The sequence below is a fragment of the Oreochromis aureus genome, linkage group 3, assembly GCF_013358895.1.
Source record: "Oreochromis aureus strain Israel breed Guangdong linkage group 3, ZZ_aureus, whole genome shotgun sequence".
Taxonomy (NCBI): Eukaryota; Metazoa; Chordata; class Actinopteri; order Cichliformes; family Cichlidae; genus Oreochromis; species Oreochromis aureus.
This window is the reverse complement of record NC_052944.1, coordinates 95,826,068-95,851,273: the sequence shown is the minus strand read 5'-3', so window position 1 is coordinate 95,851,273 and position 25,206 is coordinate 95,826,068. Positions and strand designations below refer to the sequence as shown.

General features: G+C 42.0%; 1 protein-coding gene across 4 annotated transcripts in view; it reads left to right on the top strand.

The window, feature by feature from the left end:
• Window positions 1-24,742, top strand: part of LOC116328660 — a 209,680-nt gene extending 184,938 nt beyond the window's left edge. The window contains exons 2-9 of one of the 4 annotated variants that reach the window (XM_039608860.1): window positions 273-623; window positions 5,882-6,205; window positions 6,297-6,395; window positions 7,096-7,413; window positions 16,100-16,450; window positions 20,088-20,420; window positions 20,528-20,626; window positions 23,278-23,847. In XM_039608860.1, coding sequence (XP_039464794.1) covers window positions 296-623; window positions 5,882-6,205; window positions 6,297-6,395; window positions 7,096-7,413; window positions 16,100-16,450; window positions 20,088-20,420; window positions 20,528-20,626; window positions 23,278-23,684 — 2,259 coding nt within the window. In that variant the 5' untranslated portion in view covers window positions 273-295 and the 3' untranslated portion in view covers window positions 23,685-23,847. Of the gene's footprint in view, window positions 1-272; window positions 624-5,881; window positions 6,206-6,296; window positions 6,396-7,095; window positions 7,414-16,099; window positions 16,451-20,087; window positions 20,421-20,527; window positions 20,627-23,277 lie in introns of all 4 variants that reach the window. The other 3 variants (XM_039608859.1, XM_039608856.1, XM_039608858.1) reach the window with 3 other exon arrangements.
• The last annotated feature ends 464 nt before the right edge of the window (window positions 24,743-25,206 follow it).

The window sequence follows — 25,206 nt, the reverse complement described above, 5'->3', positions numbered from 1 at the left end:
AGAACAGTTGTTGGAGATGTGATCAAGTAAAGAGGTGTGAGACTTTAACTTTTACAACTATGGCTAGAAAAGCTCGATAAATTAACATTTACAGTTTGCAAGTGATTAAGCAGATGCAAGTATGTTTAACATCGCATTTCTTGAGTTTAATGTCTCTGATTTCATTAAACTTTTATGTGACTGGCTGACCACAAAACCCTGAAAATAAAGGTGGACTCTGAGACAAAACTACAGCAAGCAGTTCATTTGTGTTTCTGTTTGTGTGTCCTCAGTTTCCCAGCATGCTCTGGCTGCCATGGTGGAGGTGAATGAGGGCGAGAGATCTGTATTACTGCCCTGTCAGTTCTCAGGTTTTGTACCTGAGGAAAATCCTGCAGTGGTGTGGACTCGCAATGATCTTCATTCCAAATCTGTGCACCTACAGCATGAAGGAAGAGATGATCTTAGAGAACAAAACCAGCATTACAGCGGGCGCACATCAATGAGACCTGATGCTCTGGACTCTGGAGACTTCAGCCTCACTCTGAGAAAACCTACAAAGACTGACAGTGGAACATACACCTGCTCCATCAGTGATGGTAGAGAAGAATGGAGACTGACAGATATACAGCTGCAGGTCAAAGGTCAGCAACAAACCCAGAACCTGCTGGAAATACAGGTCAAAAGTACTTTAGGGAAGATCAAATGGAAGAGTAGTATTTTCCCCTCAAAATGCTGACACACTTGAAAATAATAACATTTATAGACCTTCACTGGAAACAGAAAAACAGTACATGACAGAGAGAAGAAAAATTAGAAATTTGAAGAATTTCTTAATTTTTTCAGAATATATACACAGTAAAACCTGAAGTTCAATATTCTTCACATAAGAATTTGAATGGTGATTTGAGATTGTAGGTACTGGTGTGAAAATATTACTTTTAGTGCTAGAAATAGTTGGGTCGCTTTAAAGTTTCATCCAGTTAGTCCCAATGTGAAAAACATTATCAGGTTGGGATCCATCGCCTTTGGATATGTCCATGTCAGTATCAAAGAGTATTTGAGATGACAGTGGAGGTGGAAGTCTAAAGCTTGGAAAAAAGCGTCTGGACTTCTTTAAGTTGCTGAAGACGTTTCACCTCTCATCCGAGAGCTTCTTCAGTTCTAAGGTCAAAAGGCTGAGAGTCCCAGATTTAAACCCAGTGGGAGTTTCCCCAAAGAGGGACAAAAGGACCCCTGATGATCCTCTACCTAATCACATGAGCCAAGGTGTGAAAATGGGTGTGGGTCACAATCAGCCAGGGTTTCAGGTGAGCTCATTGTGAAACCTGGGTTTAAATCTGGGACTCTCCACCATTGACCCTTAGAACTGAAGAAGCTTCTCGGATGAGAGGTGAAACGTCTTCAAGCAACTCAAAGAAGTCCAAACGCTTTTCTTTCCAAGCCCCTTAGTCTATGATGACCTGGATGACTGAGAACCTTCACAGACATAATGAAAATAGCATTTAGTATTTGCTCCTATGAGAGACACTTTTAACACTAGATTTACTATCCTGCGCAAATTTGCGTAACTTCCCTAAACCCAATACCCCCTAGAATTACTGGCTTTTTTATTTTCTGGTGCAAGTCCCGAGGTGTTAAGCACCCCTGCTGAGATTTTCACAGGTCGTCAGCTTGTTTCTCCTACAGCTTTTGTTGTGCAAACCACCCATTGTCCTTGAGGCCTGGCACATTTGCATTTGCTCACTCAGAGTTGCTCAGATCCAAGGCAGGCCAAACCTCTGTGTTACAACTTTCAGAAATGCCTGATAGAAATGCTTCAACTTACTCATGAGATTTTGACCACATTTTTGCGGAAGTCACAACTATATTGAATGCACGACCGTTGTTGCCAGCTGCAAGAAATGCTGTTCTCTACTGGTTCGTTTCAAAGTTTGAAAGACTTTGAAATAAAACAGACTTGTATACCCATATATTGTGAATGTCTGTCTTTTGTATGTAGGTTGTAACACAGAGGTTTGGCCTGCCTTGGATCTGAGTAAACAAATGCCAATGTTGCGCACACACACACACACACACACACAGCAAATCTGCATTTATTTGTCCCACAAGTGGAAAATCTGCATTGTCATTGCAAAAAAAGTGGACAGAGCAAGGTATAGAAAGTGCACTATACAAACATTTTATATATATATACATATATACATATTATATATATATATATATATATATACATAGTTATACACACACATACATAGTTATACACACAGACACATCTATATCATATATACACACACACACATATATATATATATGTATATATATATATATATATATGTGTGTGTGTGTGTATATATGATATAGATGTGTCTGTGTGTATAACTAGACTTTATGCATATTATATAAGGTGTGGCTATATAAATATATAAATATATGTACAACTCTGTGTATATATGTTTATGGACAGGCATGCAGGCAGGTAAGGAAGGAAAGCAGCCTTGCAGGGAAGGAAAAACTTGAATCTCTCATGGTTAGGGGTTGGGGGAGGGTGTGTTTGCACAACAAAAGCAGGAGAACAATGGAGCTGACGACCTGTGAAAATCTCAGCGGGGTGCCAAGAGGTGTTAAGGTCGGGGGGAATTTACGCAAATCTGCGCAGGCCAGTAAATCTAGTAGTAGGGACTTGCACCAGGGAAAAAAGGCTCAGTAATTCTAGTGTTAAAAATCTAAATAGAAAGGAGGGGGTTTTTTTCTCTGGTGGACTGGCTGTGCTGGAGAAAGAAAAAGTGAATGTTTAATGAAGGCATACAGAAAGAAAGGGCACAGTCTGAGTTCAGAAGAGAGAGAACCTCTCTGCTTTTAAGATCAGACATCAACCTTTCACCATCCCTTAGTTGGCTGCTATAGATGATGCACTGAGCACTTCTTCATTCCCTTCTTTTCATCCCCAAACGCACCCCATGTATTTATATTACACCACTGCATGCCGTTAAATTGTACTGTCACTCTTCAATAGGTTGGGGTTTTGCCCCTCCTACACCCTTTTTTATCTTCTTTGTCCCCCTCACCCTCCAACCAGTTGCAGTTAGCAGCTGCCCCCTCCTTCAGCCTGGTTCTGTTGAAGATCTCCTTTTAGTGCTTCAGTGCTGCTCAGTGGAGATTGTCAGTTCTCTGAGATATTGTAGACTCTTTACCCTGAAATTCAACAAGAGAAGACTGGTGCTATGTAAATATTACAAAGCGCACCTGAATATTAGCCGCACAAGCTAAAATCAGGGGAAAATCCTGTTTTGTACATACATTAGCCGCACCTGACTAAAAGCCGCAGGTGTTTCAATGTTGACTTATCATATGTAAGAGAATATGCACAAAGGGAATTGTCAGGAAAGAGATGGCTGTTTGGAGACATCCCTTTTATTAATATTTTGAAAAACAAATTAGGGGTACATATTTGCATAACTTTTTAGGTATATGTACAAGTACCGGTAATTACAAGTACGAAACATGTACTGTGCTTCATACATGAGTAACAAATGTAGTACATAACAATAACCTACAGCACACCAGAAAAATAGATTCGGACTACCTTTTAGGCCCAGGTGCAGTGACACGGCTTTAACAAGAAGAAAAGTCAGTCATTCACCACCATCTTTCTCTTCTTCCTGCGCACTAAAACCACCAAAGTCCTCTTCTCCAGTGTCGGATACGAACAGGCTCAGGATGGCTACGTCATCCACTCTCAGCTTCTTTCCTTTGTTGTCACTTTCAAAACCAAAGAAATCCTCGTTGTCAGTGTCAGAGTCGAACACCCTCAGAAGGGCCGTGGCGGTGTCCTCCTCTCCATCATGCAGCAGTCCAGCCCTTCGAAATCCGTTGGTGATCGTGGATGTTTTCACACTGTTCCAATTCAATTCAATTCAATTCAATTCAATTCAATTTCTTTATTGTCCCACAAGGGGAAATTAGTTTAGCAGCAGGATAAAAATGAACAGAACAATACTATAAATAATAATAACAATAATAATGATAGAAGGTTCAAGGACAGTTATTTGCCATTAAGGAGACAAGATGCAGTAGGGATTAAAGAGACCTGGAGTCTTTTTGTCCTCCTCGGAGGTACCCTAAAACGGCGGCCGGAAGGCAACAACTCAAACTCGCTGTGAAGTGGATGGTTCACACAATTAATAATAGAATGAGCCTTTCTAAGCACATTTCTATTGTAGATGGCCAAAAGTCCATCTTGCCAGCGCCCTGAAATTTTGCTAGCGGTTTTTACCAGAAGTCCCAACCGATTCTTATTCTTCACTGTCAGGTTACCAAACCAGGCAGCGATACAAAAAGACATCACAGATTCAATAAAACTTCTATAAAACAAAGACAACATCTCAGATGAGACATTAAAAGATCCCATTTTCCTTAAAAAGAACAGTCTTTGTTGAACTTTTTAGTAGTGGCATCAGCATGAGATTCAAAACACAGTTTATGGTCAAGTACCACACCCAGATATTTATAACTCTCAACTATCCCAATATCGGCAGTTTTAATGATAGTGGGTGATGAGCTATAAAAAGACTTCCTAAAATCAATAATCATGTCTTTAGTTTTTGACACATTAAGTGAAAGGAAGGACTCATCACACCAATTCACAAAATCATCTACAACCTGTCCATGGCCTGACTCATCCCCCACTAGAAGACTGACGATTACTGTGTCGTCAGCAAACTTCAGGATATGTCTGTTCGAGAAATTGCTGCGACACTCATTTGTGTACAGAATGAACAGAAGGGGAGAGAGGCAACAACCCTGGGGTGATCCAGTAGAGGAGGAGAGCACATCAGAAAATACATGATTCACCCTCACGCATTGTGACCTATTAGTCAGAAAGTCTGTCACCCAGCCGACCAGACTAGTGTCAAGTTTAAAATGATTGTAAAGCCTGTCAGCAAGTAAGAAGGGTTGAATTGTATTAAATGCAGATGAAAAGTCAGCAAATAATAATCTTGCATGGGTGTGGGGGCCTCAAGATGCTTATACAAGAGATGCAGGAGTGTGACAACAGCATCCTCCACACCTCTCCCTGCTCTATAGGCAAACTGGAAGGGGTCAAGATGGTGTTCAACATGCATTAAAATCTCCTTCTTAATTATCTTCTCAAATGACTTCATCACTAAAGAAGTCAGAGCCACAGGCCTAAAATCATTCAGTACCTTAGGAGAACTGCCCTTAGCAACTGGAACAATGACGGCATGTTTCCAAATCTTAGGTACTGTCTGTAGCTCTAAAGAAAGTGAGAAGATATGGTGAAAAATCCCACTCAGCTGATCAGCACAAGTTCTCAGTACCTGTCCACAGATGTTGTCAGGTCCAGGACACTTGCTTTTAGTGTCAGAATCCACCGGTGGAGTTCAGCATAACTTGCTTTTCGCAAGTTTATCGCCGCTCGTCATCCACACCTCCCGCTGAACGCGTAGTGCTACTTTGAAGTTTGTTTTTCGCGCTACTTCGTACGGCACTATGTTGCCTGGCGGACGGACATGTGACCAACATACCACTCTTGAACCCCGATACTGTGTGTCTGATCACATGCCCTTCCACCAGGCAACGTAGTGCCGTACAACAGCGGAACAAAAAAACAAATCCTCTTACGATATGACAAAAATCATGGACAATACATAGAAAAGCCGCACCTGACTAAAAGCCGCAGGGTTCAAAGTTTGTGCAAAAAGTAGCGGCTTATAGCCCGACAATTATGGTAGTTGGATTTTTTTCACTCAGATATCTTCACCAGTAAAAAGATAGAGTCAGATGTCAGGGATATACATGTTCATTGTGCTCCAGTTACCACCACAATTATACTGCACTGTCTTTTATGGTGATAATGTGGTTCTTGTACTCATACTAGATGACCAAGAGGAGGTGACAATGTGGAAAACGTCAGACTTCATCATCCTGCCCTGTAAAACAAAACCTGAGCTGCCCAAGGACACCACAGTTGAGTGGACTCACGCTGACCAAGTGGTCCATGTGTATTCAAACAGAAGCGACAACCTTAAGAACCAGGATGACCGTTACTGTGATCGCACAAAGATGAACAAAGACCTGCTGAGAACTGGAGACCTCAGTCTGACCCTGAAATACCCCACAGAGAGAGACAGTGGAGGATACATCTGCACCATCTACAGGGACAAAGACATCCTGAGACAGAAAGTAGTGCTGCAGGTCAAAGGTCAGACATGCAGATTAAGACCAAAGGTCAATGCAGAGGATTAAGGTCAGAGTTCAGTTTTCATGTTGTTATATTTTATATTCCTCCACAGAACCATTTCCATCCTGGGTGAAAGCTGTCCTTGTGCTCCTGGTTCTTCTTGTGGTTTCTGGAGCTCTTTTATTTCATTTCCGGCACTATTTCATGTCAGGTGAGTGTCTCCTACTACACTACCCATAATGCCGATGGTTAGCAGGTGTCCTCTGGTGGCTCCTTGACTGTGGCTCACACAAACTTGTTCCAGAAGCTGAAAGAGTTGAGAGCTACAAACAGCTGATACAGAGAGCTGAAGAGAAACTTCCAGGTTTGTTCCTGTCAGTCAGAAAACCTCCTTCAGACTCAGTCATTGATCAGTGAAACAGCTCCACAACATGACTTTACTAAACAGTGTGTGTGCTTCACTGCATTGATCTGACACAGAGGCTGCATGTGGACAAGCTGTTCTTCTTCTGTGGTGGTAAACAGCAGGCTGACATGGAAACATGTGCTGACAGTAAATGTTGCAGCAGCTTCAGTAAATGTTCCTCCTTGAGTTGTGCTCAGTCATGTGGTGGAGAGCTTCAGATGTTCAGAGCAGACACATGAGATCTTCATGGTTTCTGTGCTGATGTGTGTGAGACATGGCCGACTGTGGAGGCTCAGCCTGTCTGTTCTTCTGCTCTTCATCCAACATGTCTGCAGCACTTTACAGGACGCTGCAGACTAGTTACCAAAGAACGAGTCAGGAACACATCAGGAACAAACTGAGACACAATCTGACTGAGACTAGAAGACAAGGAGGGGACAGGGAGGTCATGTGACCATCACAGCTGCTGCTGATGTCATCAGGTTGTGCTTTGTTGTCCTCACAGTTTACAAGGTGGAGGTGGATTCAGGGGTGGAGTCTGTCCTGCTGCCCTGCAAAACCACAGTTTGCCTGCCTGGAGATGCTAAAGTGGTGTGGAGGGACAGTGATGACAGGGAGGTCTACGTGTATGAGAACAGCTCTGACCAGCCTGAAGAACAGGACCAGGATTACAGAGACCGAACGAAGATAAATGAAGACCTGCTGAAAACTGGAGACCTCAGTCTGACCCTGAAACACCCCACAGAGAGAGACAGTGGGAGATACAGATGCAGAGTCTACGGGAAGATCCAGAGATACAAAACTGTGCTGCTCAGAGTCAAAGGTTAGTGTCTGTGTGTGTGTGTGTGTGTGTGTGTGTGTCTGACTGTCTTGTGTCTCCTCTGCAGGGAGAGTTCAGGTCCAGGATCAAACAGGGGACATCAGGAACAGAAGCAGCTCCATTGATCCGACTCCTCTGATGGCTGATCAATCAGTTTGATCTGTGTGTTCTTTGATTATTGCAGGGTTCGTATGCTTGAAATCCTGGAAAGTGCTTGAATTTCAGATGTGGTGCTTAAAAGTGCTTGAAAATGTAACTGTATTTCATTCACAATAAATAGCTATCTGATTGAATTGTTTTCTTATCAGATAGAGAAATAAAATGAGTTGCAAAAGCAAAAGCAAAATTTCCCGCCTGGGCTGCCTTGCGTCTGTTTCAATATAACCCGCCCCTCCCTCGGACAGTCGGGGATGAGTGCGCTAACATACCTGTAGGTTGCTGTTTTAATGCTTTTAATGTTTTTAATGATGGAAAACAACAATGGCGGAGTTTGCGCTCTCTGGTCGCATGATAGGTAAGTCCTAGTAAATAATTTTCCAGTACGCGTACGTTACACATGCTATTTTTAAAAAAAAAAAATTATGATTATTATTTTGCTAGCTGTCAAACTCGCTGGAGAAATGATTGAAATGCACTGAGTGTGATGCAGTATGGCAGCGCTATTACGGAATATGCTGTGAACTTAGCTAATATTACTTAGCAGTAACATGAGTTAATTTACTCAAGTGAAAGCTTTAAACATTAGCCCGGTACATAACTAGCTAACTTAAGGCTTTCTGATTAACCCTCTGGGGTCGACGGACCCAGAGTCTCCATTTCAACTTGGGTCGACGTGCGGACTTCAAACTATATACCAGTTTTTAAATTGTGTTGATAGGCCACGTAAAACCGATGTTTTTTGGGGGGGGTATATTCTGAATAAAACAGTGGCGTTTACTCCTGGAAGAAACGGTAAAAACGGCGTTTTTTATGGAGAGCGCTAGCAAACGCTTTGCTTGTGAGTGAAAAAAGAAAAAAACACTCCTTGCCTATTGGCAGTGTTGCCAACTCCTCAGTAAGGAAAATCGCTATTGGTTGTCCTAAAAGTTGCTAGAAGTCGCTAAATGGCGTCATCACCTAATTTGCATAATTGGTCATGCTAATATAATTGTAACCTATGTTGTTGGAGAGAGAAATAACATCGTGGAAGAGACATAAAGTGAGTAAAAACGTCCTAAATGCATTTAGAGTTTATTTAGAACTACAAATTAAATTTCTTTTAGCAATTATTGTTTTTTTTAATGTCACAATTCCAACCCTGCTCCTTTACCCGGGCTTGGACCGGCAAAAGTGATCCGAAATAGGCACTCTGGTGGAGTTACTTTGTGTGTGTGTGTTTATAAGTAGTTTTAAACCTTGTGATCCACAAAACAGCATAAGAGTAAAAGAGTAAAGAACTGACTGTGTTACAGCACCCGCTGCTTGTAGAGAGTAAAAGCGATCTGGCGCTTTCACGTCGCGACTTTTTAAGAAAAAAGTAAGTCGCTAGGGGTCTGAAAACTCGCTAAATATAGCGACAAAGTCGCTAAGTTGGCAACACTGCCTATTGGTGGAAAAATGTACCATGTCGACCAATCAAAAAATGATACGGCAACATGTGGTATTTGGTTGTTTGGGAAGAGAGGGAAGAGAGAGAGCGATAAAGAGAGAGAGAGTTTTGATACGTGAGAGATTTGTGACGTTTATCGTGTTTGGAGTCTCAAGTTGATGGCCGTTTATCAATGCCCAAATGCGAGATGCGTACTCGCGTTCTCGGTGAGTACGTGCTCATCGAGAAGGCACGAGAGCACGTACCGCCAAGAACGCGAGACACGGACTCGTGGGCCGTCTCTCAATTCTCAAAATGCGCGAGCACGGACTCGTGATTTGTACCAGCGTGCGTGATGATGTCACAGGTCCGGAGTTTTACTGCCGTCCCCTCCTAATTTAACTGTGAGTAACATGTTATGAAGCTTAACTTTAATCACAGCCAAACCGGTTTACTCAGGAACAAATAAAACACTGAAATAAACCAAACATTAACATTTAGAAGTGATCTAAGTGACTTATATATCATTTTTAACCTCAGTAGTGAAACCTCTATTAATAAAAATAGTGTACATGTACATACGTGTACATACCTTAATAAAAACAAGCAGGTGAGATGTTAGAACGCTTTTATTTCTATTCTAGTGGACACTCAATACTATAGACAGCTGCTGGAGTTTCTTTAACCTGAGTAGTGAGAAGACCGCGAGCGGGCGGGGAGGGGAGGGGGGGGGACGATGTGCCGGGAGTCCGCTGTTGAGTTTTGGACGAAATGCATTCTGGGATATATAGCTGTCCCAAGTCTACACCGATGCATGCTCGATAAAATGGGCGGATCGAGAACACATCCGGGACTTTTTCGCGTTCTTGGCGTGATGCGTACTTCGAACTGGAACAGTACTTGGTCTCCGACTGATGACGTATCACGAGTACACGAGAACGCAAGTACGCACAAGTACGCATATTGAGAAACGCCCAGTGTGTTGTCTTGTGTAGTTAGTGTGTAGTGTAGTCGAATTGTTTTGTGTGTCAGTTCTACTAGTGAACGTTACAGTTGCTGCAAAAAAGCCACCAAAGGCAGTTTGCAGTGTAAACGCTGAGTGACACACCTGCTGTCAGACCTGCAGGATTTATCCCTGTGCTGTTCTCATCTGTGTTATAGTGGACACTAACTATTTTTTGGAGTTGCATAAATAATTTGTGTGCCTTCTTATTTGACGAACAGCACAGCTGATTGTTCTGTAAATAGTTTTGAATGGTTATATAAAAAACGTCTGAGCCTTGGCTGCATTTTTAGGTAAATAGTACTATATAACTTTGTTGTTTGCAAAACTTGTTCATATTTTTTAAAAATGTCCAATTTCTATTTGCATTTCAAGTTATGAAAATGATTCCTTAAACATGCTTGTGGTTTATACAGTCAAAAATATCACTTTCTACTTGTATTTTAAATTTTGTCTGAATTTAGATAAATTGTGCTGACACATTATGTCAAAATGAGATAATAACAGATTGGCAAGATAAACAGTTTTTAAAGGTGAAATATAGAGGCCAAATCAAAAGTAGTCAAAAACGGCCAATTATACCCTGGACCCCAGAGGGTTAACAGCTAAAAGCAAAGTTGTCACCAAGTACTGTTTATATTTGTGTGTATTGCTGCAGCTTTTTTGCGTATTAATTTGGTGCCTTTGGGTGAAATAATGGTAATATGAGTGATCCATATGGTCACAAAGAATAGCCACTTGTTTCTGTGCTACCAAGGTTCCCCGGCTTTCATTCAAAATGTGTTTATCGCCACCTACACATTAAACTACTTAAACAGTCAGTGCTGTTCTCCATGCCTGTCTGACTTGATGTTATTAGCACAAACACTTTAAAGGTGATCATTTAGGACTTCAGGAATAATACAGACAGCAATGTAGTTAGCAATAAAACAGTTTTATTGGGAAATAACTTAAAAAACAAACAAACATCTGTCTCCTATTTTTTTGTCACACAGGAAAGAAGCATCAATATCTAGACTTATTTCTTTATTTTTCGTTTTTCTTTTTTCAACAGGAGAAGAATATCTCTAACAAGTTGATTTGTTCACATTTGCACATCTTAATTTTTAAGTGAAATGTGCATTTTGAGTTTATACACTAAGTATATAAGGTGACCGTTCCTTTTGCAGTATTTTTTTGTGTGGTGCGTTTTCTATGTCCCAACAAAAGGGGAGCTAAGGTGTCTTTTCACATGGTCTTACTGAGGTGATGCAAATTGAAACATGCATTCTCTTTTTTTTTTTTTTTTGGCGGGCGGTGCGGGGGGGTACTGGAAAAGCTTAAAAACGGATCTTGAAAGTGCTTAAAAAGTGCTTGAATTTGACCCTGAAAAAAGCGTACGAACCCTGATTGATCCGACTCCTCTGATGGCTGATCAATCAGTTTGATCTGTGTGTTCTTTGATTATTGATCAGTGATGTCAGAGTGGAGTCAGTGTGATGTTGTTGTTGTGTGTTTGAGACTTTAAGGCTACGTTCACACTGCAGGCGAAAGTGCATCAAATCTGATTTTTTTGACCCTATGCGACCCATATCCGATCTTGGTATGACAGTGTGAACGGCACAAATCCGATATTTTCAAATCCGATCTGGGTCACTTTCGTATGTGGTACTGAATCCAATACATATCTGATGTTTTAGAAAGCGACTGCTGTTTGAACGGTCATGTCGCATTAAATCTGTCTTTTACGTCACTGACACAAGACAGACGCCAATTATCAGCGCCGGAGAAGACATCGTGAACGCTTCCCGGCCATCCAGTGTAGATGTTAGTGAAACTGTTGGGAAGACAACGTGAACATTTTATTTGTACTGTATAATCTGCAGATTCTGACAGAAATCTGCAACTATTCTTTGAAGCACCGCTCCTCTCTAAAACTGCAATAAGGATAATTATTAGGTTATATACATTATTATGTAAATAACAAAATAACTTAAAGCAAAAATTCTGAAGTCTTTATATTAAGGGCCATCAGTCAAACAATATTGTTTGCTCTGGGTCTAAACAGAGCACGTTGTGTGTGACATCTTCTTTTGCGCATGCGGACCGCTTTTAGCGTTCACATTAGAGCGCCTTTGCTGTCGCATTTTATTTGTAGTGTGAACAAGCAGACAAAAAAATCGGATTTGATCAAAAAATCGGAATTGAGCATTAAGACCTGCAGTGTGAACGTAGCCTTAGTGTCCACGAAGGTCTCTGCTGCCGTAGATCCTCTGAACTGTGACAGAGGTCTCACTTTGGAGGAAACTCTCAGCACTTTCCAGCAGCTCCTCCATCATGGAGGACGTTCCCTCACTGTAACAGGTGGAGGAGAGAGGAGAGGAAGCACAGGTGGATCCTCTGAGGAAAAGGAGCGTTCCTACAAACCACATGATCACATGACCAGAGGACAAGCATGTGTAGAAACACATTAAAGTCAGCCTGTAAACTCATCATGAGTTTTTCTGCTGTAAATGAAGCCGTGTTGTATTTTCTTTAGAACAAAGCTGAGCACAGTAAGGACTGAGATGAAGACATGAGAACAGATGAAGTTAGTTTGGACTTCCTGGTGCTGACTCTGACTGAGGTGACGAGTGGACGCTAACAGTTTCTGTGTCCTTGATGGAGCTTTCTCATCTTCTCCACATCTCTGCTGGACATCATCTTTCTTCACTGTGAACAGCAGCTGGTGTAAGAAGATAAACTCTATGTCAGTCATTCTCAAACTGTGGTACACGTACCAGTGGTGGTACTTGGGCTCCCTGTGGTGGTACGTGGGAAATATTCCCCCGCCCCCCAAAATTAAGATGAAATAATATACCATTGTGGAGGTATGCAAAGATGACACGAGAGTTCCCGAGGCTCCTCTGGGATCCGGAGTCGACCAGAAAACGTTTCCGCGAGCGTGAGTCCTCTATGAAGACCAGCCTTTCCTTATTGCCAGCGGTCGTGGCTGCTACAGAGTGCTGGTGGGTTCGTTTCCCTTGGCCTTAAAACTGCAAGCTGGCCAAAATGCTGATGGTAAAAACACAGCCCTTTTTCACGCTGCCTCCGTGCCGTGATCCCAACCACCATCGATGAGTCGGAGTCCCCCAGGAGAATCGGTGGGAGTGCAGGAGATGCTGTCGGAACTATCACCTGGATGCTGAAGCTCCTAGTAGCCAGAAGAGCGATAATCCTTTGAGACCAGCAGCAGGGAGTTGATGAGCCAGCTCACACTGGTGCCGATAACTGTCAGAGGAAGACATGAGTAAAGAGGAATCCAGCGTCATCCATTCCTAACAAGGACAGCGTGCTCTCTGCGAGCTCGAGAGCGGTACCATCACCCAGGCCCGAGAAAGAGAGGAGTTTCTCAGCCCGCTCTGCATCGGAGAGGAAATAATAATGGATTGGATTTCATATAGCGCTTTTCAAGGCACCCAAAGCGCTTTACAATGCCACTATTCATTCACTCTCACATTCACACACTGGTGGAGGCTACAGTTGTAGCCACAGCTGCCCTGGGGCAGACTGACAGAGGCGAGGCTGCCATATCGTGCCATCGGCCCCTCTGGCCATCACCAGTAGGCGGTAGGGTAAAGTGTCTTGCCCAAGGACACAACGACCAGGACAGAGAGCCCGGGGATCGAACCGGCGACCTTCCGGTTGCAAATACGCTTCCCAACCCCCTGAGCCACGGTCAATGGCTTGACAGTACAGTTGTTTTTATTATCATTATGTCACATCCTGTTTATGACAGTTAAAATAAATAACATTCATATAAGAAATAAAATTGTCTCATGTAAACTGTATGTGGTGTTAAATAGACCTATACTACTGTACTTTAATGTGGGTCATAAGGCTGGTACTTCAAGAGCCATATATTTTATGAGGTGGTACTCACTGTGAAAGGTTTGAGAACCACTGATCTATGTGAAACTTGATATCAGTAATAAACTAGGGTGCATCAGTCATTGATTAGTTTGACTGACTGCAAGGAAACGGATTAATTTGAACTACTTCTAAAGATTTATATTCTTATATTCTTATATTCATGGTTTCATATTTACATGTTTCTTCTCAGTTTGTTTGTTTTTGGGCAAATTACATTTATTAAATGAACATGCTCAGAGTTGTGAAACTTCAGCTCCCACAATGCTTTGGAGGCTATCAAAAGAAAATGCATGCATATCAATGATAAATACACACCATGAGGCATTAGTAAGGTATCAGGGCAAAATGAATTCTTCATTTAATTATGGAAGATTACTCCTGCATTAACACACATCATCATGTAATTCATAAAAACAGATATAAGTGGTTTCGTCGTCTTCTGGGTTAAGTCAGCCACTTACTGCTTACCTGTGCCTTACAAAGGAAACAAAGGACAGCTTGATCTGAAGACTCAAACACAGTCATGTTCACAATAGAAGGAAACAAACTCAAAGTGATACAGAACATAGAAAATAATATGAGATGAAAATAAAATCTGTTTGAGGTTTAAAGAATGATCAAATCTATAAATGACCAGAGTCTAGGTTGAGAAAAAAAATGTCTTAACTGAAGTTACAGGCTGGACTCAAAAGTCTTTCAGAAGGGAAAATCCACGGTCTCTATGTCCAACAATCCCAGCAGGTAAGTCAGGCTAAAACTGGCTCCTGGGAGCAAAAGAGGACAAAGAAGGCAAACACAGAAACAGGTCAGCAGACTGACCATACAGAGGTGAGTAACCACCACTATAAACCACTGTAAGTCCTCTGTATTTAAAGGAGCCAGCTGTGTTCCAGCAGGATCCCTGCCCTGTGGTGTAAGGTGTGGTTAACACATGAGTAGGTTCTATACTGACACTGTGTTTTTATACGGTTGTCCAGACTTGTCCCTCCTTCCTCCACCTCTCACTCTTACCCCACTCTTCTTACTTCTAACACTTTTCCTGTTATGTTCTTTTCCTCTTTTCACCACATCCAAACGGTCACGGTCTAACTTCCTGATGAGTCACTTAAATACTGAGATTGAAAATATAGACAAATTATTACAAAATAATTACTTATTTTTCTGTTTTAAAACTCTGAATCATTGTCAATATAGTATGATTTACTTTTAGCTCAATCACAATGCATATATATTCTTTTTATGACTCTGTGTTCAGCACTGTTTTTTTTACTTTAATACATAAAAACTGAAGAAACAAACAAAGTTATGTCTTCAAAATATGACACATGACTCAAGCAGCACCACACATCCTCACTGCATGTTGTTTCTCCTCTGAGTTTAATAGTGAACGTCATTTGCTATAAAAAATATTTTATTTTGAAGGATCAAAAGGAAATTATCAGGTTTTCTCTGTCTAATGTAAGAGGACCAAACCTTTAGTGCAGCAGCTGCTGCGTGTATTTGTTATCAGGACTTTAACTGGAGATGAAGATGTTGCTGCCACTCCTGCTCCTTGTACTCGGTAAGAGCGCTCTTTGAATGCAAACACAACGACACAGCTGTTTGTGCTTTTAGACAACATAAAGTCTGTAACATGAGTTTACTGGATGTAAACTGACTGTACTTGACTTTATTCCTTATAACTCCCTCTGGGACTTCATGCAGGGCGCTCACAGGGTTACAGTTGAGTTCATATCTGTTTAAGATGAACTATCTGTGTGTTCCAGACGTCTCTGTTTCTTCCTGATAGAACCACAAACCTGCCAGAGTGTAGTGACGTTTGACAGGATTAATGACTATGGCAAAAGAGAAGAAGAAAAAAAAGTGTCCAATGATACAGATGAAAACTGGTTGTGTTGCCAGTTGTGTGTAACATTGTCAGTGGTGACACTTTTCTATGTTGTAACACTAAGATGTTTATTTACTAATGAACTGTTTTCTCTGTGTGTGACTGTGTTTCTGCCTCATTTGATGTTGTTGCATGGTGAGGTTATGTGTTAACATCTTTGACGTCCTTTCAGTCAGTGTTTGTTGGATAGGAAGAATCCGTGTTTGAATACTTTTCATAAAACATGGCTGAGAGTGACGTTACATACACTTTCTGAAACCACTTTATATGAACCCAAGGAAAAAATCCACTGCAAATACATAAACATGTTTTTGTTGTGTATACTTGTGTCTCCTTCCAGTTTCCCAGCATGCCCTGGCTCCAGTGGTGGAGGTGTATGAGGGGGAAATATCTGTCCTGTTGCCTTGCGAGTACTCAGGTTTTATACCTGAGGACAGTCCCACAGTGCTGTGGACTCGCAATGATCTCAACCCCAAATCTGTCCACCTACGACGAGAGGAAACAGATGATCTGAAAGGGCAACACCAGCGTTACAGAGGGCGCACATCAATGAGGCCTGATGCTCTGGACATTTTAGACTTCAGCCTCACTCTGAGAAACCCCAGACTGACTGATAGCGGCAACTACACCTGCTCCATCAGAAATGAAAGAGATGAATTGAAACTGACAGACATACAGCTGCATGTCAAAGGTACAAAACCCAACACCTGTGATTATAAAGGTCAGAGGTCAAACTAAAGAGTAACAGAAAAGATCCTTCTAGTACTGAAAGCTGATAAAATAGTAATAATGTTCTCTAGAAGCAACCACTCTGGAAACATCAAAAAAATGAACACCAAAGAAGAAGAAAATAGAATCTTATTGGTACAATTTTTGGTGTATCTACTAACTCTGGATGATTTGATCCAGAAATTCTTACATGTGCAGGAAAACCAACAGTTCACAAGCCTAATAGGGACAGACAATAACACAACATGACTGTTACTTGAGTGTGATTACTAACAGTAGTACTGTGAGCACCTGGCACAGTTTTGGCTCACAATCTATCCTGATATTCTTCATGCAGAATAGAGATTTTAATGACTTTATTACTGATATTTATTTTTCACTCACCACCTCCACTGTGTCCAGAGGGCATCCTAGAACAGAGCTGGCCCTTCTGATCAGCCTGTTCAGTCTCTTCCTGTCCCCAGCAGAAATGCTGCCACCCCAGCAGACCACTCCATAAAAGATGGCTGAGGCCACCACAGAGTCATAGAAGGTCTTCAGGAGTGGGCCCCCCACTCCAAATGACCTGAGTCTCCGCAGTAGGTACAGCCTTTCCTGTAGAGGGTGTCTGAATTATGAGTCCAGTCCAGTTTGTTGTTCAGATAAACACCAAGGTACCTGTAGCTGTCCACAGCCTCAATGTCCATACCTTGGATGTTCAGTGGTTGCAGTGGAGGATGTTTGTGCCTGCGGAAGTCTACCACCAGCTCCTTGGTTTTACTGGCGTTGATCTGGAGGTAGTTCAGCTGGCACCAGTCCACAAAGTCTTGGGTCAGTCCTCTGTACTCCTTGTCGTCCCCATCAGTGATGAGGCCGACTATTGCAGAGTCATCAGAGAACTTCTGCAGGAAGCACTGGGTGGAGTTGTGGGAGAAGTCTGCAGTGTAGATGGTGAAGAGGAACGGAGCCAGAACCGTTCCCTGTGGGGCCCCTGTACTGCAGACGACCCTGTCCGACACACAGCCCTGAGTCCTCACATACTGTGGTCGGTCAGTGAGGTAGTCCAGAATCCAGATAGTGAGGTGATGGTCCACTCCTGAATTCTCCAGCTTGTCCTTCAGAACCGTGGGAAGAATAGTGTTGAAGGCACTGGAGAAATCAAAGAACATGATTCTCACAGTGCTCCCAGCGGTCTCCAGGCGCGCGAGGGAACGATGTAGGAGGTGAATGACGGCATCATCCGCTCCAATGCCAGGCTGGTAGGCAAACTGAAGTGGGTCCAATAATGAGCTCACCAGGTGCCGAAGCTGAGCCAGGACCAACCGCTCCAGGGTCTTCATCAGGTGGGATGTCACCGGCCTGTAGCTGTTGAGGTCCTTGGGCCGTGAAGTCTTTGGCACTGGTACAACACAGGAGGTTTTCCAGAGCTGTGGGACTCTTCCCAGCCTCAGGCTCAGGTTGAAGAGGTGCTCCATCACCCCACACAGTTGGTCCGCGCAGGACCTGACAACCCTCGAGCTGATGCCATCTGGACCCGCTGCCTTCTTGGCTTTAATCCTCCTCAGTTCCCTCCTAACCTGGGTGGTTGAGAGAGACAGGCTGGAGCCTTGTGTTGAGTGTGTATTGGATGCTGTTGTTGGGGGTGGGGAGGCGTGAGCAGGGTGAGTAGAGAAGGTGTGAAGTGTCTGAGGTGTCAGAGGTGGAGCAGCAGCAGTGGGGGTGGGTGAGTCTGCAGCCGATGTTGGAGACTGCCTCATGGATGAATCAAATCTGTTGAAGAAATGATTAAGTTCATTTGCCCACCTCACATCCCTCCCAGGCAGAGAGTTCTGATGTTTGTGGCCCGAGATGGTTCTGAGGCCTCTCCAGACTTCACCAGCGTTGTTTTGCTGAAGCTGGTTCTCCATCTTCTGCCTGTAGCTGTCCTTCCCATTCAGATGCTCAGATCTCAGATCAGGTCGATTCTATGATTAAAATCAGTGTGACTGCATCTGCTTCTTTAGTCACAGAACATCTGGAAAATACTCTCAGCTCTTGATTTCATCCACATTTTATTATGTAACAGTCTTATTTCAAAATGGATGAAATCAGTTTTTCACCTCCAAATTCTACCTGCACAAAATCCCCATAATGAATACGGAAAATCATTGGCTTAAAATTTGTCCAGGTGTATTTAAGAAAGCTAAAATTAACAGATGTACAGAAGTACTCACAGCCTTTTCTGGGACACTAAAAGTTGAGCTCAGTTGAATCTTGTTCCCTTTGATAATATGTCAGATGTTTCTTGACTGGAGTCCACCTGTGGTAGATGCAGTTGATTGGACATGATTTGGACAGGCACACACCTGTCTGTGTAAGGTCCCATGGTTGACAGTACATGTCAGAACACAAATCGAGCCTTGAAATCCAAGGAATTGTCTGCAGACCTCTGAGACAGTATGCATTGAATCGAGTTTGCCAAAAAGTCCCTGAAGGACTCTCAGATCATGAGAAAGAATTCTCTGGGCTTATGAAATCAATATTGAACTCTTTGACCTGAATGCCAAGTGTCATGTCTGAAGAAGACCAGGCACCACTGGTGGTGGCAGCATCATGCTGTGGGACATTTTACAGAGGAAGAACTAAAAGTTTTCCCGAATGCACCAATGTGTAGAGACCTCCTTAATTACAACCTCCTCCAGTGCTCTGGACCTTAGACTGGGTGAAGGTTTATCTTCCAACAGGAAAATGAACATAGAGACAAGATAACAAAGGAGCGCTTCTCGACCACTTTGTGGTGTTTGTTCTTGAGTGGTCCAGCCAGAGTCCAGACAAGAACCCAATCAAACATGTCTGGAGAGATCAGACAATGCCTTTGCACTGACGCTAATCATCCATCCTGATGGTGTTTGAGAGGGTCTGCAAAGAAGAATAAAGAAAATGCCTAAAAATAGGTGCCAAACGTGCAGCATCATACTGAGAAAGACTGAAGGCTGTAATTGCTGCCAAAGTTGCTTCAATAAAGCACTGAGCAAAGTTAGTGATTACATGTTATTCTCATTTTTTATTTTTAATACATTTGCAATCATTTAAACAGTAGCCTGTCACTGTGAGGTATTGTTCAATTCAATTCAATTTTATTTATATAGCGCCAAATCACAACAACAGTTGCCTCAAGGCGCTTTATATTGTAAGGTAGACCCTACAATAATACATACAGAGAAAACCCAACAATCATATGACCCCCTATGAGCCAGCACTTTGGCGACAGTGGGAAGGAAAAACTCCCTTTTAACAGGAAGAAACCTCCGGCAGAACCAGGCTCAGGGAGGGGAGGGGCCATCTGCTGCGACCGGTTGGGGTGAGAGAAGGAAGACAGGATAAAGACATGCTGTGGAAGAAACAGAGATTAACAACAAGTATGATTCAATGCAGAGAGGTCTATTAACACATAGTGAGTGAGAAAGGTGACTGGAAATGAAAAACTCAACGCATCATGGGAATCCCCGGGTATTGTGTGTGTAGAAGTGTGAGGTGAAAATGAATCTAATCCATGTTGGAATAACAAAATGTGGAACAAGTAAAGCACTGGGAATACTTTCCAGATGCAATTTTTATATTTTGGTTTACTGTCCTCTCAGACCAACAGGTGGAGGTGGAGGTCGTTGAAGGATCAGACTCTGTCATCCTGCCCTGCAACACAACACCTGACCTGCCGGAGGACACCAGAGTGGAGTGGATGAGATTTGACCAAGAAATCATGATGGTCCATGAGTATTCAAATGGAAGTGACCGACTTAAGCACCAGGACGACCGTTACTGTGATCGCACAAAGATGAATGAAGACCTGCTGAGAACTGGAGACCTCAGTCTGACCCTGAATTACCCCACAGATGGAGACAGTGGAGGATACATCTGCACCATCTACAGGGACAAAGACATCCAGAAGCAGAAAGTAGTGCTGCAGGTCAAAGGTCAGAGATGTAGATAAAAACCAGGATACAGTGCAGGACAGAGGTCAGTACAGTGCAGGACTGAGGTCAGAGTTCAAAGGTAATGTTGTTTTTGTAATTTTCCACAGAACAGTTTCCTCTTTGGGCCACAGCTCTCCTGGTTCTCCTTGTTCTTCTTGTGGTTTCTGGAGGTCTTTTATTTTATTTCCGGCACTATTTGATGGCAGGTGAGTGTCTCCTACTACACTACCCATAATGCCGATGGTCAGCAGGTGTCCTCTGGTGGCTCCTTGACTGCGGCTCACACAAACTTGTTCCAGAAGCTGAAAGAGTTGAGAGTTACAAACAGCTGATACAGAGAGCTGAAGAGAAACTTCCAGGTTTGTTCCAGAAGTCAGAAAACCTCCTTCAGACTCAGTCATTGATCAGTGAACTCAGTTTTCTTTATATAGTGCAAATCATAACAACGGTCAGAAAAAAACCACAACACAAACATGAATCATGAATCTTATAAAATAACAGGTCATTATAAAACCAACAATAACAAAATTCACACTGATCAAATGGAGAAATTCTCTCACTTCTTTAAAATGGACTTTAAACTCCTTCTGTAGATTTTTCCAGAGGCAACAGAGGACAGAGGCAACTTATTCAAAAGCTTTTTCCCCCAATTCTGTTCTGACTCTAAGGACACACATATACACACAAATAAGAAAGAACAAACCCAAACAGAGATTTATAGATAAAAATCAACCAATGAGAAAATCTTCAGATATACAGAGTTGGACATTTAGCAGCAGCATACAGAGAACAGTGACATACATGACCTCCACGGCCAGTAATAAAATATAAAACACAATAATGGAAAGTGTCCAACCTCTTTATTCAATCCAATCCTTTAACTCTTTAACTATTGACCAGGTGCATTCATAAAAGCAGATCATTGTAATCCACTAAAGGTAAAAAGTTACATGGATGAAATGTTTACTCATTTGGAGAAGAAACAACATTTATGCCTCAAAGAAAACTTAGTATAAATTTCAGTTCAGCAGCCTTTCAATGTGAGCTTTAAATGACAAATTATGATCTTGTCATGGTCTGCATCTGGGTCACTGACCCACGACCATGACAGATCTATAATGATACCTAGATATTTATAAGATGTGACTATTTTTTATTTTCAATCCCTTGACTGGTTTTGTTCTTAGAAAGTGTAGATAACAAGTCTTTGCCACTTGAGAATAACTTGAGCTTGAATTTATCTGAATTTAACACCAACTTAATTTGAGTCAAATGGGACTGAACAACATCAGAGGCAGACTGTAGAAATTCAAGATTTGTACTTCATCTGAATAAAAATGTAATGCAGCATTTTTATCTATATACATAGAAGAGCAGTGGTCCTAATATGGAGCCCTGGGGAACACCTTTGGACACACTGTGTTCTAGCTGACAAATAATTTGATAACCAACTCACAGCATTTACAGCTACACCAATATTGTTTAGTCTGTTTACTAAAATGGCAGGACAACTGTGTCAAAAGCCTCCGACAAGCCAAGACAAAGAGCAGCTCAGTATTTTTTTCAGTCCATTGCATTAATGATGTCGTTCACCACTTTAACAGCAGCAGTTATTGTGTTGTGTTGTTTACTGAATCCTGATGTTGGGAAATAATTAATTTGTAAAATTCTTAGGGTTGTTCATTAATAAGCTTTTGTAAACTTAAACACAGTATTTAGATATGGGCCTGTAGTTATTAACATCACCTCTTTTCATCAAAGAGAGAACATTGGTAGATTTCCATATTTCAGGGAACCCAGTGTTCAAAAGCTAAAACTAAAAATACAAAAACAATCTGCAGCCATTTTAAGAAAATAAGGACCAGGTTGATTTGGTCCTGCAGATTCATGGGGATCCAACAGGTTTAAGGTCCTGTGGACCTCCAGGACATTCAGAGGAGAAAAGCCGAAGGATTGAAGCACAGACTGAGTTTGAGTTGTTACAGAGAGCCTCCTGTTCATTAAGCTGTTTGAAATCTGATATAAACATTCAAACATTTTTCAGTAAAGTACATCAATCTTTTAAAACAAATCTGGTATCTTGGTGGTTATATCCCTGTAATAAGATGATATTATTTTCCAGAATTGTTTAGGATCATTAAGATGTTTAATGTTTTTTCAGAGCTAGTACTCTGATTTGGCTTTTTTTAAATTTTAGAAGGTTTAATGATTTCTGCAGAACTCTAAGGACAAAATTAAGCATTATTTCTGTAGATTACTCTGAATGTAATGATGGAGACATGTTTATTTATCATTCTTATCAAAACATCATTAAAATATTTCCATGCCAGCTCTACATCAGTAATGAGGTGGATTCTTTTCCAGTTGTCCAGTTAATTGTCTGACTGCAGCGATCACACAGTGGTCACTGACATCATTTGAAAAACACTAATGTGCATGTGTTAGTTCTAGTTATATACAGGTCCAGGATCAATGTGATGAATTTAGAACCAGTAAATTAGAGGTCATCCAGGAGATTGTCTCTTTAAAACAGGCCTGTAACTGATTTAACAGGTGTTAATCATAAAAATCAAATGTGTATCATCTGCATGGCAATCACACAAATCTATGAATAATTGCTGTGTGTAAAGGAAACTCCTCATTTACATGAATATACTTGAATCTATCAGATATGATTCAAACCATTGCAGTGAATTTCCTTTAATAACTCTGGTGTGTTCTAGTGTTTGTAGTAAGATGTTGTGTCTACACTGAGGTCTAACAGGACAAGCACAGGAATAAGTCCACTGTAACAGGTCATAAGGAGAACATTAGTAACCTTCACTACAGCTCATGTTGTGCTTTGTTGTCCTCTCAGTCCCCTGGGTGGGGGTGGACTCAGGGGTGGAGTCTGTCCAGCTGATCTGCAAAACCACAGTTTGCCTGCCTAAAGATGCTAAAGTGGAGTGGAAGGACAAGGACAACAGGAAGGTCCACGTGTATGAGAACGGCTCTGACCAGCCTGAAGAACAGGACGATAAATACAAGAACCGAACAAAGATGAAGAGAAACTTACTGGAACCTGGAGACCTCAGTCTGACCCTGAAACACCCCACAGATGGAGACAACTCCACCTACACCTGCACCGTCTACAGCAGGGAGGGAAACATCCTGCTGAAGAGAAAGGTGGAGCTGAAAGTCAGAGGTCAGTGCTGTAGATACAGGTCAAAGGTCAGAGGTCAGACCCATGATGGTGGTTCAGTCTCAGTGGGCTCCATCCAATAATGTTACAGTGTTAGCATGTCTGATGTTTGTGGCTGTTTTGGTTTTTATTTGATTTCCAGCCAAATGTAAAAGCTTCAGCAGATGAACTGTAGGAGCAAAGTTCATGTGTGAGACTTCATCTGAAAGGTAACATCTTCTAGTTTCTGAACATGTGTTTGTTTAGCATGTGGCTAAAACACAGGCTAAGCTAAGTCAGTTCAAACATCAGTAAAAACCTTCTTTTGTCATGATTCGGCTGTGTGGCTGGCAGGAAGTGGACCCAAACGCAAGCTCACGGAGGCAGGAATGAACTCAAAACACAGCTTTATTGCTGGACAGGAAAACCATACAAACTAAACTGGAAACTATAACATATTACACGGAGAAACACACGGCCAGAACTGAGGGAGACGCAGACATAAATACACAGAGGGTTAATGAGGGAAGTGGGAGCACACGGGGAACACAGGTGACACTGATAATCATAACAAGACATGGCAGGAGTAGTAAACACGACACTGACGGGAGACTGTCAAAGTAAAACAGGAAGTACAGAGGTTCAGACAAGCGGAGAGAGTGCACGACATAACGGGCTGGGAAAAACATGGAATAAAACACAAGGAGGGGAACGAGGGTCTACAGATACACAGAGGAGCACACAGGGGGTAATCAAATAAGGAGCATCTTAACAGAACAACCTAGAAGCCAGGGCACAAGTAAAGAACAAAACACAAAACACACGAAAACTAAGAATACTGGGCCAACATGGCCCAGGATCATGACATCTTTGGTCCTCGTCTATAATCAGTCATATCTGAGTCACAATAACTAGAAGATGATTTCTAGCAGAACTGTGAAAATCTCCACATCCTTTCTCCATGTTATCATCCAAAGCTGTGTGAAGTTTCAGAGCTCTGCAGCTAACAGAGACTTTCAGTTTGCTGCTCTCTTCCTCTGACAGCTCCATTCTTAGGGAGCGTTAGTTCTCTGTTTCACTTTATTCCACTTATTCAGTCTGATGTTCTCTGATCTGTTTCTCTTGTTTAGTGTCTTAAATGCTGCCAGTGCCTCTCTTTGCTTTAACCAACCTTTCTTTATTTCTGAGCTTTTAAGGACTTTAACTGATGCATCAACCTTTGAAAATGGAAAGAAATCAGTCAGATTCATGGCTGCATCAAAGTGTCACATGTAGTTCTCCCACATCAGCTGGATTATATCTATAGCAGCAAACAGCAGCTGATCCACAAATCTTTGTCTGTGTTAATAAAGTTGGATCAGTTCAAATAGTTTGTTGCTCTGCACTTGAAAGCAGCAGTTTTTCTAATGCACCACCTTCATGTTTCCTTCATATTTGAATCCCCCTGTAGATACTGACAGGTAACCATGTCACACAGAGCTCAAGCCTTTGAATCCAGCTGTGATTGTTTATAGAATATGATGCATTACTGCAGATTCAACACAATAGAAAGGATTTGAAATGAGCTCAGCCTTAAACATGTGCAGCAGTAATATTGATCCATAGACACTGATGGGAACATTTTTC